At 34.9% G+C, this 16362-nt stretch overlaps 1 protein-coding gene across 6 annotated transcripts in view; it reads left to right on the top strand.

Annotated features, from left to right (window-relative positions):
• The window catches only part of LOC132398346 (plasma membrane calcium-transporting ATPase 1-like), a 124625-nt gene that overhangs the window by 23845 nt on the left and 84418 nt on the right, over positions 1 to 16362 (top strand). For all 6 annotated transcript variants that reach the window (XM_059977634.1, XM_059977640.1, XM_059977639.1 and 3 more), the window contains exon 2: positions 13731 to 14132. In XM_059977634.1, the coding sequence (XP_059833617.1) occupies positions 13934 to 14132 (199 nt within the window). In that variant the 5' untranslated portion in view covers positions 13731 to 13933. The remainder of the gene's footprint in view (positions 1 to 13730; positions 14133 to 16362) is intronic.

Here is a 16362-nt window from a genome sequence, read left to right as displayed (position 1 = left end):
CTTTATTGGTTAATTGTTATCATTGAGTATGAGATGACAATGACTGCTTCTTCTTGTTCTCTTGGTTCCCCTCCTTCATTCATTGTTCTAGTAACATTTAACAAAATAGGTGTAAGCATTAAGTTTTATGCCTGATTCTTGACTTTCAAAGAACCTTTGGATTACAAAAGCATCAGGCTCCAATACCTTCAACCACAAAAGTGGTATTGCATCTCTACCTTAATTCAAAAATCAAAATAGTTTATGCCTATTATTTATACTAAAAGGTTTGCCTCTTTACAGAACCAAAATGACCAAATCACATGTTGCACTTACTATGACCTTAAATGTGTTTGGCAAGTTTGTGTGAAATAACCATGTTGTTAGCACATTTTTAAGTTTTTAAAGCAAATCCTTGCTTTCTCCACCCTCTTTTTTTAAACAAACAATTGGTTGCCATTTAATGTTTTCGTGTGTTTGCATGTAGTAATTCTACAGGGACCAAATAAAACAGTTTTTGGTGCACCTGCCACTCATGCATTTATATAGGATTGCATTTGAAAACATTTAAGGAAAAAGCTCATTGCCAGCAAGTAGGCAACATAAGTCAGAAGGTTGAGGAAGGAATTAATCATGTTATTTTTGTGTTTTTGTGTGGGTTCCTATTTAGAATAATGTATTAGAGTAATGCAATTTTCAGCAGATTTGAGCAGAGGATTAGAGTATGGGTAAAGCTCAAACTCAGTTTGAAAGACAAGGGAAAAAAATTTAGATTTTTCTGAAATGATCCAGTTTCAGAACTGCATTTGTTCCAGAAATGCACAGAAATAAAACCAGTAGCTGAGCATAAAAATTAATATCTTGAAACTGGATTGGTGTTTGAGGAGAGAGGAAACGGATTTTCTTTAGTTAGCTGTTCCTTTCTGATATTTGTCCTGCTCATTTATTCAATCATATTTGAGTCAGACCGGAGTCAAAAGCACAGAAACAGGACTTTCAGACCATCTGGGTCATGCCAAGCTAATTTATGCCTAATCCCATTGACGTGCATGTGAACCATAGTCTTCATGTACTTCTCTCAAATGCTGAAATTAAGCTGTTAACTTGGTCATTCTTTTTTTGTGCAATATTGTAATATGTCGCTTTGTTTATTTTCTCCAGTTTAAAAACTAAATTCAGAGCTTGAGGCAGATTCTCAATAAGATGATGGCATAAAGGAAGTTATCACCATCTATCTGTGCTCCATGCCATTTGAATTCATGTTTTTATAATACGGAGTAGTCTGTAAGTTAACGGTTTTGTGCAATCTAATCCCTGGTTTCATGTTACTTGGTCAAATTGCAGAAGCAAAGCTTGAACAGCATGAAATCTCAATTATTTAAGACTTGTAATTCTATCAGTTCAGATTTTAATACATTAAATAAATAATAAAACAAATTTATATTCAGTGATACAGCGCTGATTCGGCCCTTTGAGCTGCATCACCCAAGCAATCCCTGATTAATCCTAACCTAATCATGGGACAATTTACAACTTCACCTACCCAGTATGTCTTTGGACTGTTGGAGGAAACTGGAGTACCTGGGGGAAGACCCATGCATTCCCCGGGGAGGACGGTATGGCAATTGAACTCCGACCATAGTGTCACACTAACTGCTACTCTTACTATAGCGCCTTTTGCAAAAAATCTTTTGTGCAAGTAGTTACCTTGGTTAAAGTTTGTGGGGTTTAATCAGTTCACTTTTTGTTTCAGTGCCTTTAATTCTAAAACCATTGGCATGCCAGAGTATAATTATTCAATGTGGATCTAAATTTGGTAACAAGTTTATTTTGACAGGGTAGATATGAAAATAGATTAATATTTCTACCAATGCCAGAACATCTATCCCTTGTTATTGAATATTGTATCTGTTTAGTAACCATTCCTAATTTAGCAACTTTGCACAAGCTGTTTCCTTTTACAAAATTCAAGATTGTTTAATGTCATTTCCAGTATACATGTGTAAGGAGGATAAAATAATTGTTACTTTGGATTCAATGCAGCACAAAAAATTTTAAAGAAACAGAATAATAAAAATCACAATAAATATAAATGTGATATAGCTTGTATGCTTTGATTGTATGTTAATAAAATGATGCTAGGCAGAGGAGTGTCTGTACATAAGGTGACTGATAGAGAGTGATAGAGTAGCCACTCATTTCAGGCTGAAAGAAACTGTATAATTCTTGCCTTTGGGATTTCAAATAATCCATTTAATCATTTCTAGAATAACAAGTAGTTAAATTGTGCCTTTGGCTTTTCCATTTGTTTTCCGTCTTAGCTAGGTTGTAGCTGATTGTGTGTTGAACTGTACTAGTGTATGTAACCTAATGAACAATAGTTTTCAGGCCTTGGATTCACTAATTAGATTAAGCAAGAGGCTTTCCTGAGATAATCATTCAGTGAGCCTTTTATAACAAAACAATGGGGAGAATATGCAGGTGAAGGTCAAATTTCACTGGAAGTGAAAATTAAGTAATCTTATCTGAATTTGCTGGATTATGATTCTCTCCTTAGCTTGACAGTCTAGCATTTTTGACTTGTTATATGAGCCAATGTTGCAAGAATCAATTTTGCTTCAATTTCACAACAAGTAGAATGCCAAGCATCTAATTGGGACCTGGTTGGAATTCTTGCTGGATTGTTTGATACATAGTATCAACAAAGCGTAACATGTGTTACCTTGCATTGAGATCATGTTTGTACTTGAACCTTATTAGTGAAGGATAAATATAAATAACATTCCAGTCATGTAATCAAACCAATCCTAGTGAATTATATATTGAACTGTTTTTTCCAGATTGAATGTTAATACTGAAGCACTTTCCATTCAGACTATGTTACCTTCAGGGCAGTAGGGTTACACTTATTTAGCTGTTGGAGCAAAAAAACTGCAGACATCAGAAATCTGAAACAAAACTAGAAGCATTCAGGAGTTTGAGAATCATTAGTGGGGACAAGGTAGTATTGATGTTTTCAGTCGCGATTCTTGTTCAGAATATCAACCGTGTCACTCCATTGATGTTTGCTAACCTGCAGAGTGCTTCCATCAATATCTTTTGTAATTAGCTCTTGCTTTCTGTCTCCTGGAACATTCAGGTCAAATGGATGCAGCAAGCGTTCAGTTTGAAAAATCACTTTTACCTCCTGTCCACAGGTTGCCGAGCCTGTACTCTAAATAATTATGTTCAGACCAAACATATTCTAGCAAGTAACTGGAACATGCTCTGACAGCTGTGAGGTCCAAAATAGTGCTCGGTAACTTCCACAAGCAACTAGCGGAGTTTATTTTAATGATCTAGACTAATCCAAAGCGCATCAGTCACATCAAAATATGATGTCATGTTTCTGGCTTGGCCATAATAGTATAACATTTTGAATACTCTTACAACTTTTTATTTCATTTGCACTCTTATTTGAATATCTAATCTTTTTGCAAAGTGTACAGACTTCCATAGCTAATAATGTACAGTATTTCTGCCTAATCCATCCACTGCTTCAAATGTGTGGTTTGCTGTCACTGACATGATAGTATTTCACTCTTTTTAAATAGACCATGGAAAGAAATTAATCTCCCCTCTGCATGACTCCAGGCACTGACTGATTCTGTGCTGACTGATTTTAAAGTTAGTGGTAGACCTGAAGCCTGAAATAAATTCAGAATCTGGCAAAAGCAGCCGAAAAACTAAACTGAGGGCAAACTAACAAGGAATGTTAAAGAAGAAAATATTTGAAGTAGATAAAAAGAGGTCATTGTGAGCAATGGCCCAAGACAATGGGGCTGGCCAAATAGTTATGGGGAACATGAAAGTAAAGAAGAGTTGAGACGTTTCGCATCAGATTTTGCAGTGGAAAATACTAATATTCTATTCATGTGGAATAATGCTGTGTTGCATCCCAAAAGTAGGTGGGAATATGTATACACTAGTTACAACCTTACAAAAATTTTTAGATTCTGGCAAGTGCCAGAAAATTGGAAAACTGTCAATTTGGTGTTCCTAATCAAACAGAAAAACAAAAAGTGGGTCCTCTGGTGGCTGTAGAGGCCAATCCTGTATCCAGCGTGGGAGCAAGTAAGTGGTGGCGGTGGGTAGTGCTTAGGTCTTTTGGTGTTCTCTCTCTCTCTCTCTCTCTCTCTCTCTCTCTCTCTCATGGATTCGGCTTGTTTCTGGACAGCCATGGGTATGACTGGTGTAAGGCTTCTAATATACTTAATATTGTGGAACTGTGAAGCAGGCTTTTGTGCAGCTATACTGGAATTACTTTTGTGGGTAATGTGTGGGAGTCTATGATGGTCTGTGATCAAATATTATTTTGGATAAATTCTATCCTTGTCGAGTGAGCTATGTCAATCCTTCAGCTAATGCATACATAATCAGACTTAAATATAATGTGTCCCTGATGTAAATTAAGCCTTTACGTACTAAGATTCAGATACCTCAAACCTATTCTTGGAGTTGGTCAGTTTTTACTTTTTTGGATAATATAAGAACTGATAATTAACAAACAGCAAGATCTTGGAAACGGCAATAGCCAGAATTTGAAGTTGGTTGAGGGTTAAACATTGACACATTCTATAGGTTAGTTGCTTGCCGTTCAGCGCGTGTAGGGCAGTGGATGTACAATGCACTGTGGATGAGGTCTGTAAGTTGCAACCAACACACCCTCAGAACAATGCTGGTAGGGAGGAGCATAAACTTGAAACCGCTTCAGGTGTTATTATTGGGGAACTGATCAAGTCAGGGACTTGGGGGAAGTTGTATTACTGTGAACTAAAATTCTTGCTTTTAAATATTTGCAGGAGAGTTTCATTTCCTTTTTGTCTCTAGGATGACAGTGACAGGTTTAACTGGCTCAATCAGTTTACTGCTGTTCATGCCAAATAGACTTTAAGTAACAAATTTTCAGTGCCTTGTGTATTCAAGAGCTGAATGTCAGAAATAATTCCATTGATTGAAAGAAAGATGGGTTTGTATTCCCTCTCTAAAAGACAACTTTTACTTTCTGGTATATACACTTCTCTTGTAAAAAAGGCTGCTAGGCAGTGCAGGTGATAACTAGGAATATTGCAAGGTGTAGGTAGACCGGATGTGTGAAAGAGTTTGATCATTGACTGGGTTGCGATATATGCTTATGTTCTGAAGTGTAGTAAACACTTCAGTTAACACCATGGAGTCAACCTGCTTTTCCTATGACTGTTTAAATCTTTGTGGCAGGAATGAATTTAAATGAAAAAGAGTGAGATGAATCTAGGCAAATACAAATTCATTTACATTTAACTGCCAAAGGGAAAAAAACAATTGCAGATGATGGAAATCTGAAATAAAATTACACTGGAAGCACTCAGCAGGCCAGACAGGATTAGAGAAAAAAAACAGTTAATATTTCAGGCAGTTCGTGTTTTTTTTTACATTTTAATTTGAGTTTGATTTTTCTTTGATTTTTTTTCATTGGATCCTTGAAGTTTTTAAGTTTCTAAGTTTCTGAATGTCATATAGTGGAAGCATTCGGTCCTTGAGTGTGGGTTTGGCCCATTTGTGGTTTATAACAGAATAGTACAGCACAGCATAGGCCCTTCAGTGCACAATGTTGTGCCAACCTCGTATATCTGTTTTCCTTTCCTCCTACACAACCCATAACCCTGCATTTTTCTTTCATTCATGTGCCTTAGTCTCTTGTGTGTCCCTATTGTATCATACTTTACTACCACCTTGGGTAGAGCATTCCAGGCACCCATTCTGAGTATTTAACCCCTGACATTTCCTTCAAGCTGCTTCCACTCACCTTAAGTGGATGTCCTCTGGTATTGGCCGCTGCCTCTTTCAGAAAAAAATTCTGGTTGTACACTTAGTTCTATCAAGTTGGGGGTGGAGTTTCAAGATGGCGGCGTAAGCATCTGCCTTTTAGGCGCTCTTTATTTTTTTAACTATAATCACCCTTTAATTAGACCTTTTCGAACTTAATCATATGAGTTGCTACCTTTGATTGACCCTTTTTTCCTAAAATAATACTTGATCTAATCTTGTCAAACCTAAAATGGCTACAAGTAAGAAATCGGCTAAGGATCCTGTATCCATCGACGCAATTGTTGGTCTTTTGGACACTAAACTGGATGTTAAATTTGCGGCTATGGAAAGTAAATTGGACAATAAACTGGATGCTAAATTTGCGGCTCTGGAAGGCAGACTAGAAGGTAAATTGGACAGTAAACTGTTAAGTTTTGAAAGGAGGATTACTTCGAAAATATCCGATCTTGAAGGAGTTGTTAAATCGCTTGAAACTAAGTTTCAGTCGCAGGCGTTAGAGGTTCAACAGCATGGAAATAAGATCACGACTCTTGAACAATCAATTTGTGAAAAAGCACGTACAATTGAAGTGTTAGAGAAGAAGATAGAGTCGACTGCTAAAACTTTAGATCAGTACAAGTTTAAAATTACTGATCTTGAAAATCGTTCTCGCAGACAGAATTTGCGCATCATCGGAATTCCCGAAAAAGTTGAGTCCGGTGATTTAACTGAATTTTTCTCTAAATTACTGTGGGAAATTTTCGGTGGTGAAGGTTTGAAAAACGAACCTGTTATTGACCGCGCTCATAGAGTTGCGAGGCTTTCGTCTGTGTCTGATAAACCACGAGCGGTGATTGTTCGCCTTCATTATCCTCGTGAGAAAGAGCTTCTAATTCGGTTAGCTCGTAAAAAAGGTATGATCTCCTACAGAAATTATTCATTTCGAATAGTTGAAGACTATTCGTATGAAGTTATGAAAGCCAGGATCGCTTTTAAACCAGTGATGGCAGAGATTCATTCGTTTGGTTTTAAACAAGCTTTAATGTATCCGGCGAAACTTAGAATGGTGCTGCCCGACAACAGTCTACACTTTTTTATCACTCCTGAAGAAGCGAAGAAATTTGTTGAAGAATATCGATCCTCTAGTGCAACTTGAACTATGAGTTACATTGAAGATTTTTTTTTTGGAGAGAGGATGTTATTTCATTTTAAGTTTTAACCCTGGAAGTTGGGTTATAACTTCTTATTTTGAACTATGGGTCTGGGTCTTTTTTTTTTACTACTATTATTATTGCTTATAGATGCTGTTTTAATTTTTATTATATCCTTTTTTTATATACGTTTGTATTTTGTAATAATGAATTATTTTTTTTCAAAATGTCGTTTCTTCTTCCCATAAGTCTTTACTTTTTATAAGCGTTTATTTGCTTGCCTGTATTTAGAAATGGAACAAAGGTTTTGAATTCTTTTTCTTTAGTTTTTTTTTAAATATGTTGTAGTGTCTATTAAATCTTTTTTTTTTATAAAAATATTCTATTTTGATAACTTTTTTACTATATTTTCTTATTAGATTGCTGAATTTATATTCATATTTTGTAATATGGCTTTCTCAAAATGTCGTTTCTTCTTCCCATAAGTCTTGGCTTGTGAAACGTCATCTTTGTATCTGAATATGGAATTTCTTTTTTAAAGGTGTATCACATTTTTAAACTTTAATGTGCATTTTTTTTATTAATGATCTTTCTGGTTTTACTATTTTAGTTTTTTTTTGATTTGTCTGATATGGGTGTGTATGTGTATATATATATATATATATATATATATATATATATATATATATATATATATATGTAGGTATATATATATATATATATTTTTTTTTTTGCAACTCTATATTTTAATTGGGGTGTTATATAGTTTTTTCTTAAAAAATTTTCTTATGGAGCTGCCATCTTGAAATGGGGGTAATATTAGTATTAGTTTATGCGCCTGCCGCTTGGCTTTTTTTCAAAGGGTGGGGGGAGGGGGGAGGGATCTTTTTTCATGCTTTTGCTTTTTATTTTTTTTGCTTTTAGTTTATGGGCTGACTTTAAATTGTTAATATTGTTGAGGTGTCAGGATCTCCGGTTGCTCCTGAATCAATTTTCCTTCTTCCTAAATTGTGGGTTATGTGTCTTTTTAACCTTTTATGATACACACAATTAATATTGGTATGATGGATAAATCTATTAACTTTATCTCGTGGAATACTAATGGTTTAAATCATCCGATTAAACGTAAAAAAATATTTAAAGTATTCCATAGATTGAACGCTAATATTATTTTTGCACAGGAGACCCACATTAGGAGGGAGGATAATCAACGTTTTTTTAGGTTCTGGAAAGGTCAACAATTTCACTCAAATTGTACCGCTAAAATTAGGGGTGTGTCTATTTTTATAGACGCCTCAATTTCGTTTACACATTATGAAATTATTTCTGATCCACAGGGTAGATTTTTGTTGATAACTGGTTCACTTTTTAATCGGAAAGTTGTTTTAGTTAATATTTATGCTCCAAACTTTGATTGTCCTGAATTTTTTAAACGTTTATTTACTTCTCTTCCTAATTTGAATGAATATATGTTGATTATGGGTGGAGACTTTAATTGTTGTTTGAATCCTTCGATGGATAGATCTAAACCTATTCGAACTCTTCCGAATAGATCAGCTTTACTTATTAATTCTTTTATGGTTGATTCTGGAATTACTGAAATATGGCGGTTTTTGAATCCTAAAGGTAAAGAATTTTCATTTTTTTCACATGTATATCATAGTTATTCTAGAATTGATTACTTTCTTATTGATCATCGTTTATTAACAGATGTTATTGATTGTAAATACGATTCTATTGCTATTTCGGATCATGCGCCTTTGAAGTTATCTATCAAGATTTCGGATTCTTCTATCAATACTAGATCTTGGAGACTTAATGCTACTTTACTTCAAGATCCAGAATTTATTACCTTCATAAAACAACAAATTGACTTATTTTTTTCAACAAACTATAATGAAGAGATTGATAAAGGAATACTTTGGGACTCTTTCAAGGCTTTTATTCGTGGACAAATTATTTCATATTCCGCTGGTAAAAGAAAACAAAGATATTCAGATATAGCTTTATTGGTGGATAAAATTAAAGAAATTGATAAGATTTATTCCGTTACTCCTACCAAAGAACTTTATAAGAAGAGAGTTGAGCTTCAAATGGAACATAGTTTATTATTATCTTCTTCAATTGAGAATCAATTAATTAAGACTAGGGCTCAATTTTATATTCATAGTGATCGAACTGGTAAATTGTTAGCTAATCAATTAAAAGCTATTTCGACTAAGCGACAAATTATTAAAATTCGTAAACAAGACGGTAATTTAACTACTGATTATAAAGAAATTAATAACACTTTTCAAGATTTTTATAAATCTTTATATCAATCAGAATTTGACGGTGACCGGTTTACGATGGATAATTTTTTTAATAATTTGAATATTTCTAAACTGATAGATGAAGATTGTAGCTTGCTTGATGCTCCTATTTCTATGGATGAAATAAGAGAGGCTATCTCATCAATGAATTCAGGGAAAGCTCCTGGTCCTGATGGTTTTATTGTAGAATTTTTTAAAACTTTTTCTTTATTGCTTTCTCCTTGGCTATGTGAAATCTTTAATGATGCGTTTGTTAAGAAGAGATTACCTCAATCGTTTTATGAAGCTACTATCTCTTTAATTCTTAAAAAAGATAAAGATCCTACCTTATGTGCATCTTATCGCCCTATATCGTTATTAAATGTAGACTCTAAGATTCTTACAAAAATTTTAGCCATTAGATTAGAAAAGGTATTACCACAGATTATTTCAGAAGATCAAACTGGTTTTATTAGGAATCGATATTCCTTTTTTAATATTAGAAAATTGATTAACATAATTTATACTTCATCACCTACAACCCCAGAATGTGTTATCTCATTAGATGCTGAAAAAGCCTTTGATAGAGTTGAATGGACATATTTATTTAATGCATTGAGAAACTTTAATTTTAGTCCTAATTTTATATCATGGATTAAATTAATATATTATAAACCTGTTGCTTCTGTTCTTACAAATAATTATAGATCCTCTTTTTTTCAATTATCTCGTGGTACGAGACAAGGTTGTCCTTTAAGTCCTTTATTATTTAATATTGCATTAGAACCTTTAGCTATTGCTATTCGTGAGTCTCCTAATATTTTTGGTATTACCCGTAATGAGAAATTATACAAATTATCGCTTTATGCTGATGATTTGTTGTTATATATTTCTAATCCTAGTAGGTCTATTCCTGCTATTTTATCCTTGTTGGCTCAATTTGGTAGTTTTTCTGGTTATAAGTTAAACTTAGATAAGAGTGAGTTATTCCCTTTAAATGCGCAAACTTTATTGAGTGATAGGATGCCATTTAAAGTTGTTACTGATAACTTTATCTATTTAGGTATAAAAATCACCAAGAAATATAAAGATTTATTTGGACTGAATTTTTTACCTATGCTTCATCAAATTCAGCAACTTACTACTAGATGGTCTCCCTTATTTTTATCATTAGTTGGTCGGATTAATGCTATTAAAATGATGATTTTACCGAAATTTTTATATTTATTCCAAGCTTTACCAATTTTTATTCCTAAATCTTTTTTTGATAATATTGATTCAAAGATTTCCTCATTTGTTTGGCAAAATAAAAATCCTAGGTTAAGCAAAAGGCAATTACAAAAGTCTAAAAAAGATGGTGGTCTAGCTTTACCTAACTTTAGATTTTATTATTGGGCGAATAATATTCGTAACCTAATGTACTGGAAACTAGATTTGGATTCACCTGTGTGCCCACAGTGGGTAAATTTGGAATGTAGTGAGGTTAAGGGATATTCTATATTTTCCGTTCTTGGTTCTTTTCTTCCTATTGATTTAGCCAAATTCAATAAACAGATATCTAACCCTGTTGTTAAACATACACTACGAATTTGGTTTCAATTTCGCAAATTCTTTAATCTGAAAAACTTTGCTCTGGACAGCCCTATTTTATGTAATTTTTTTTTCAAACCTTCATTGACAGATCAAGCTTTTAGTATATGGAAAAGGAAAGGTATAAAATGTTTTCGTGATCTTTTTTTTGAAGGTACTTTGATGTCTTTTGATCAACTATCCAACAAATTTGAATTACCTAAATCTAATTTTTTTAGATACTTACAAATTAGAAATTTCTTACATAAAATTCTTCCATCTTTTCCTAATTCAACTCCATCGGATTTTTCAGATTTGATTTTTACTTTTAATCCTTGTCAGAAGGGATTAGTAGCTTTTATTTATAACATGATTATGAAGATACAGCCAGAAATATCGGATAGAATTAGACAAGAATGGGAAAAAGAACTTCGATGTAATATATCAACAGATAAATGGGAAAAAATTTTACAAATGGTTAATTCCTCCTCTATTTGTGCTAAACATGCTTTAATACAATTTAAAATTGTACATAGAGCTTATATGTCTAAAGATAAACTTGCCCGATTTTATTCGCATATTAATCCTCAATGTGACAGATGTCACTTAGAAGTGGCTTCATTGACTCACATGTTTTGGACATGTCCCACTTTACATAATTATTGGAAGGACATTTTTGATGTCATTTCCTCAGTATGGAATATCGATTTACAACCCCATTTTATTACTGCAATTTTCGGTATACCAAATGAAGATGGCAATCAGCTTTCCCCTTCAATCAGACGAATGATTGCTTTTGTAACATTAATTGCCAGAAGGTCTATATTACAAAACTGGAAAGAAGTAAATCCTCCTACTACATTTCAGTGGTTCTCCCAAACTATTTCTTATCTGAGTTTGGAAAAAATCAGAAGCACTATCTTTGATTCTTCAATTAAATTTGAAGAAACCTGGGGACCATTTATTCGACACTTTCATATGAATTAATTTGGCTTATTTCAGATCCTTCTCTCTATTTATACTTGTTCAGGTATGGAGTTCTGGAGTTTTTCTTGACACCTTTATATATTTATAAAGTGCTATTATTGCCCATGTTAGTTTTAGTTTAGTATTTTTTTTCATTATATATTTTTTCTCATATATAATTTCAATTTTTTTTTCTTCTTTCGACGATTATTTTTGTTTTTCATATATATTTATATAGACTTGATTGATTTATGTACCTTTTGTTGATGGATGTTTTAATAGGATATTATTATCCTATTACTAATGTAATCTCAAGTCTATTGAATCTGTAATCTATTCATTATTTTGTGTTATTTTTTTTATATATGAAATTTAATAAAAAGATTGAAAAAGAAAAGAAAAAGTTCTATCAAGTTGCCTCTCAACCTCTGTCTTTCCAAAGAGAAGCCTTAGCTCACCCATACTTCTCACATGACATGTTCTCTAACCCAAGCAACATCCTGGTAAATCTCCTTTGCATACTCTAAAGCTTCTGTATCCTTCCTTCACAATGTTGCAAGTGAGGTCCAGCCAGAGTTTTAAAGACCTGTAACATTACCTTGGCTCTCAAATTCAATCCACCTGCAAATGAAGCCTCCCATCTGCCTTCTTAACCACCCTATCAACTTGTGCCATAAATTTGAGGGATTTGTGGATCTGGACCCCACGGTCCCTTTGTTCCTTCACGCTGCTAAGAATCTTACTACGTAGTAATCTTGTATTCTGTCCTCAAGTATGATCTTCCAAATTGTATCACTTCACAATTTTCTAGATTGAACTCCATCCACCAGATTTCTGCCCAACTCTATAACCTGTCGAAATCTTGTAAACCGGTAGCTTTCTACACTATCCACAACAACATTTGTTGTCTTGTCTGTAAACAAGGCCACCCTTCCACTGCCTTGTCCAAGTCATTATATTGGAAGTTCTGGCCTTTAACTTTTTTTATACAAATGCTGCCGTTCATATTCTTTATTTCTGTTGTTTTACTGTTTTTGTTCAATGTTTGAGATGTTGAAAACCCTTCCAGCATTTAAAGCAGGAAATACAGACTCATTTTGATATATTCTCAAGAAATTTAGGTAAAGTCAATAATTACAAAACCAATTATCTGCACTTTTAGTATATTGCTGAATCCAACAAAACAAGATGTATAGTAACCTTAAATTTAAGATGTACAATGCAGTGTATACAATACATTGGTTCAGGAGCTTTGCTGTTGATTCTTCTGAGAACACAATATCATGTATGTTTATTTGCTGTGCTAAAGGAACCTGTAAAAGCTGTTATTTTTGTTAACATTTTTAAGCCTTCATTTTTAATGGCTGTGAATGCTTTATATCTAACTATGGTTATTGGGAGACCATCCCAGCAGAAAATCAAGGCAAGCCCTCTGTCACACTCAGGAACCACTGTGGATATATGTGGGAGAACACAAAGCAATTAGTCTTCAAAATCTTATACCACCTAATTATAAGGACAGCCATTTATAAAGAAGCACTACTACATTAGTTGATGTTGAGAAGCACTGAATACTGTTACTGTATGGTGCTTAGTGGGTATTAAATTGTCATTGGAGGAAGTTAAACTTTGACTGTGTTCGACATGAACATGCGAGACAGGTTTTCAGATTTGCTGTTCAAGCCTCCCTATGAAAATTATTGAAGATAACATTCGGGAGACTTGGATGTTCAGTGTTACTGGTATGCAGTACCTTGTGCTTGCACCCGGTAGCTGGACATGTACCTGGGCAGTCACCTATGGATAGAAATGCATGTTCATTGATTTCTCACTGATGGCCTGGCTGTTAAAAGGCCCTACAAATGGTAGTTTTCACTTGCCAGTATCTGCATGTTGATGATGTATGCTTGTGTACAAACATTAATTAAATCTAACTTTTTTTTTGTAGACTTCAGCCAAAGGATTGCTAAAGTGAGTGAACATGGAAACCAGTCATTGGTCAAACAATAGGATTTTTTAAGTAATCCCATCGGATAATGCAGCTTGTTCACTGATCAATTGTTTCTGGAAGAATTGCACTTCTGGAATCCATATTTGGTTGGATTATTGCAGTTTCTTGGTGCCCAGACTTTGCAGTAAGGATTTTTGACCATGGGTGACATGAATAATGCAGTGAAGTACCTGCCAAGCAGAACAACAGATGATCACCATGAAGGGCATTTTGACTGTACTGTTGCAGAGCTCCGTAACCTTATGGAGCTGCGTTCTACAGACGCTGTACAGAAAATAGAAGAGTGTTATCGGAATGTCGAAGGACTTTGTACAAGGTTGAAAACCTCACCTATAGAAGGTAATCTTTAGGATTCTATTCTTTGTTTCAAAGCCAAGATTTCCCAGAAATGAGTGGAACAATCCAAAAATTAATATTGTTTATTGAGGGTTTTATTGAGCATGTTTTAATTAATGGTGTATGGATGCCTACCTTTGAAATTGCAGGTAATACTTAATGTAAAGACCTAAAAATGCATTACAAATCTTAGACTATAAAAAAATGGCTCTGGCTGTAATATATTCCGTATCTATTTGGCATGAAGGTTTTATTGGAATAAATTCCCAGTGGGCATTCCTGAAAGCATTTCATATAGTCAGGAATTTAAGTGTGCACCTGGATGATTTTTTTCAACAATTGCTTTTATGGGCGAAGTTCTCCGGTGAAAATACAAAGTCATAAATTATTCCTATCATGATTTAGCTCAGCCAAATGCAAAGTGATACATTTTGGGAGGTTAAACCAGGGCAGGACATAATGACTGGTAGGCTCCTATGGACTGTCGTTGCACAGACATGTTGCGATACAAGTACCTAATTCCCTGAAGGTGGCAACATGGGTAGACATCAGAACATAAGAAATAGGAGCAGGAGTAGGCCATCCGGCCCATCGAGTCTCACCTGCCATTCAATAAGATCATGGCTGATCTGTCTGTAAACTTAGCTCCATCTTACCAGCCTTTTCCCCATAACCCTTAATTCCGCTACTATTATAAAATCTATCTAACTATCTTAAATATATTTAGTGAAGAAGCCTCAACTACTTCCCTGGGCATAGAATTCCATAGATTCTCCCCTCTCTGGGAAAAACAGTTTATCCTCATCTCTTTCCTAAATCTTCTGCCCTGAATCTTGAGGCAATGCCCCCTAGTTCTAGTCTCACCTACCAATGGAAACAACTTTTCTACTTCTATCTTATCTATCCCTTTCAAAATGTTGTAAGTTTCAATAAGATCCCCTATCATTCTTCTGAATTCCAGAGAGTAGAGTCCCAGGAGACTCAATCTCTCCTCATAGGTTAACCCCTTCATTCCTGGAATCAACCTGGTGAACCACCTCTGCACTGCCTTCAAACCCAGTATATCTTTCCTCAAGTATGAAGACCAAAACTGCATATAGTACTCCAGGTATGGCCTCACCAGTACCCTGTCTAGTTTCAGCATGACCTCCCTGCTCTTGAATTCAATCCTTCTGGCAATGAAGGCCAATATTCCGTTTGCCTTCTTAATAACCTGTTGTACCTACAAGCCAACTTTTTGCAAATCATGCACAAGCACTCCCAAGTCCCTCTGCACAACAGCATGCTGCAATCTTTCCCCATTTAAATAATCTGTTCTTCTATTATTCCTTCCAAAGTGGATGATCTCGCATTTACCAACATTGTATTCCATCTGCCAGACCTCGACCCACTCACTTAACCCATCTATATTCCTCTGCAGACTCTTGACATCCTCTGTACAATTTGCGTTTCCACTCAGTTTCAGTTTTGCTATGCTACACTCAGTCCCCTCTTCCAAATCATCAATGTAAATGGTAAACAGCTGCGGGCCCAGCACTGACCCCTGCAGCATCCCACTCACCACTGACTGCCAACCGGAGAAACATCCATTTATACCAACTCTGCCTTCTATTGGTTAACCAATCCACTATCCATGCCAATACACTTCCTCTGACTTCATTCATCCATATCTTTATTTGTAAGTTTCTTGTATAGCGCCTTATCGAATGCCTTCTGGAAATCCAAGTATATGAAATCCACCTGTTCCCCTCTATCCACTGCACTCATGTCCTCAAAGAACTCCAGTAAGTTTGTCAAACAGGACCTGCCCTTTCTGAATCTAATGGAACCACTTCTTTCTAAATGTTTTACTATTTCAGTGGTGAATAAGGTACACTCAGTGGCCAATTTGTTAGGTCTAGGAGTGGAACCCATCGTGGTCTTCTACTGTAGCCCATCCACTTCAGAGTTTGTATTGTGCAGACTGATGCTCTTCTGCACATCACTGTTGTAATATGTAGTTATTTGAATTAGTGTCACCTTCCTGTCAGCTTGAACCAGTCTGGCCATACTCCTCTAACCTCTGAACAAAGTGTTTTTTCCCTGCAGAACTGCTAGTCACTGGACTTTATTTTGTCTTACACTTCATTCTTTGTCAATTTTAGAGACTGTGTGAAAATCCCAGCAGATCAGTAGCTTGAAGTACTCAAACCACCTGTCTTGCACTAACAATCATTTCACAGTCAAAGTCACT

The sequence above is a fragment of the Hypanus sabinus genome, chromosome 8, assembly GCF_030144855.1.
Source record: "Hypanus sabinus isolate sHypSab1 chromosome 8, sHypSab1.hap1, whole genome shotgun sequence".
Classification (NCBI taxonomy): Eukaryota; Metazoa; Chordata; class Chondrichthyes; order Myliobatiformes; family Dasyatidae; genus Hypanus; species Hypanus sabinus.
The sequence above is the reverse complement of the archived record's forward strand: the minus strand, read 5'-3'. Positions and strand labels throughout refer to the sequence as shown.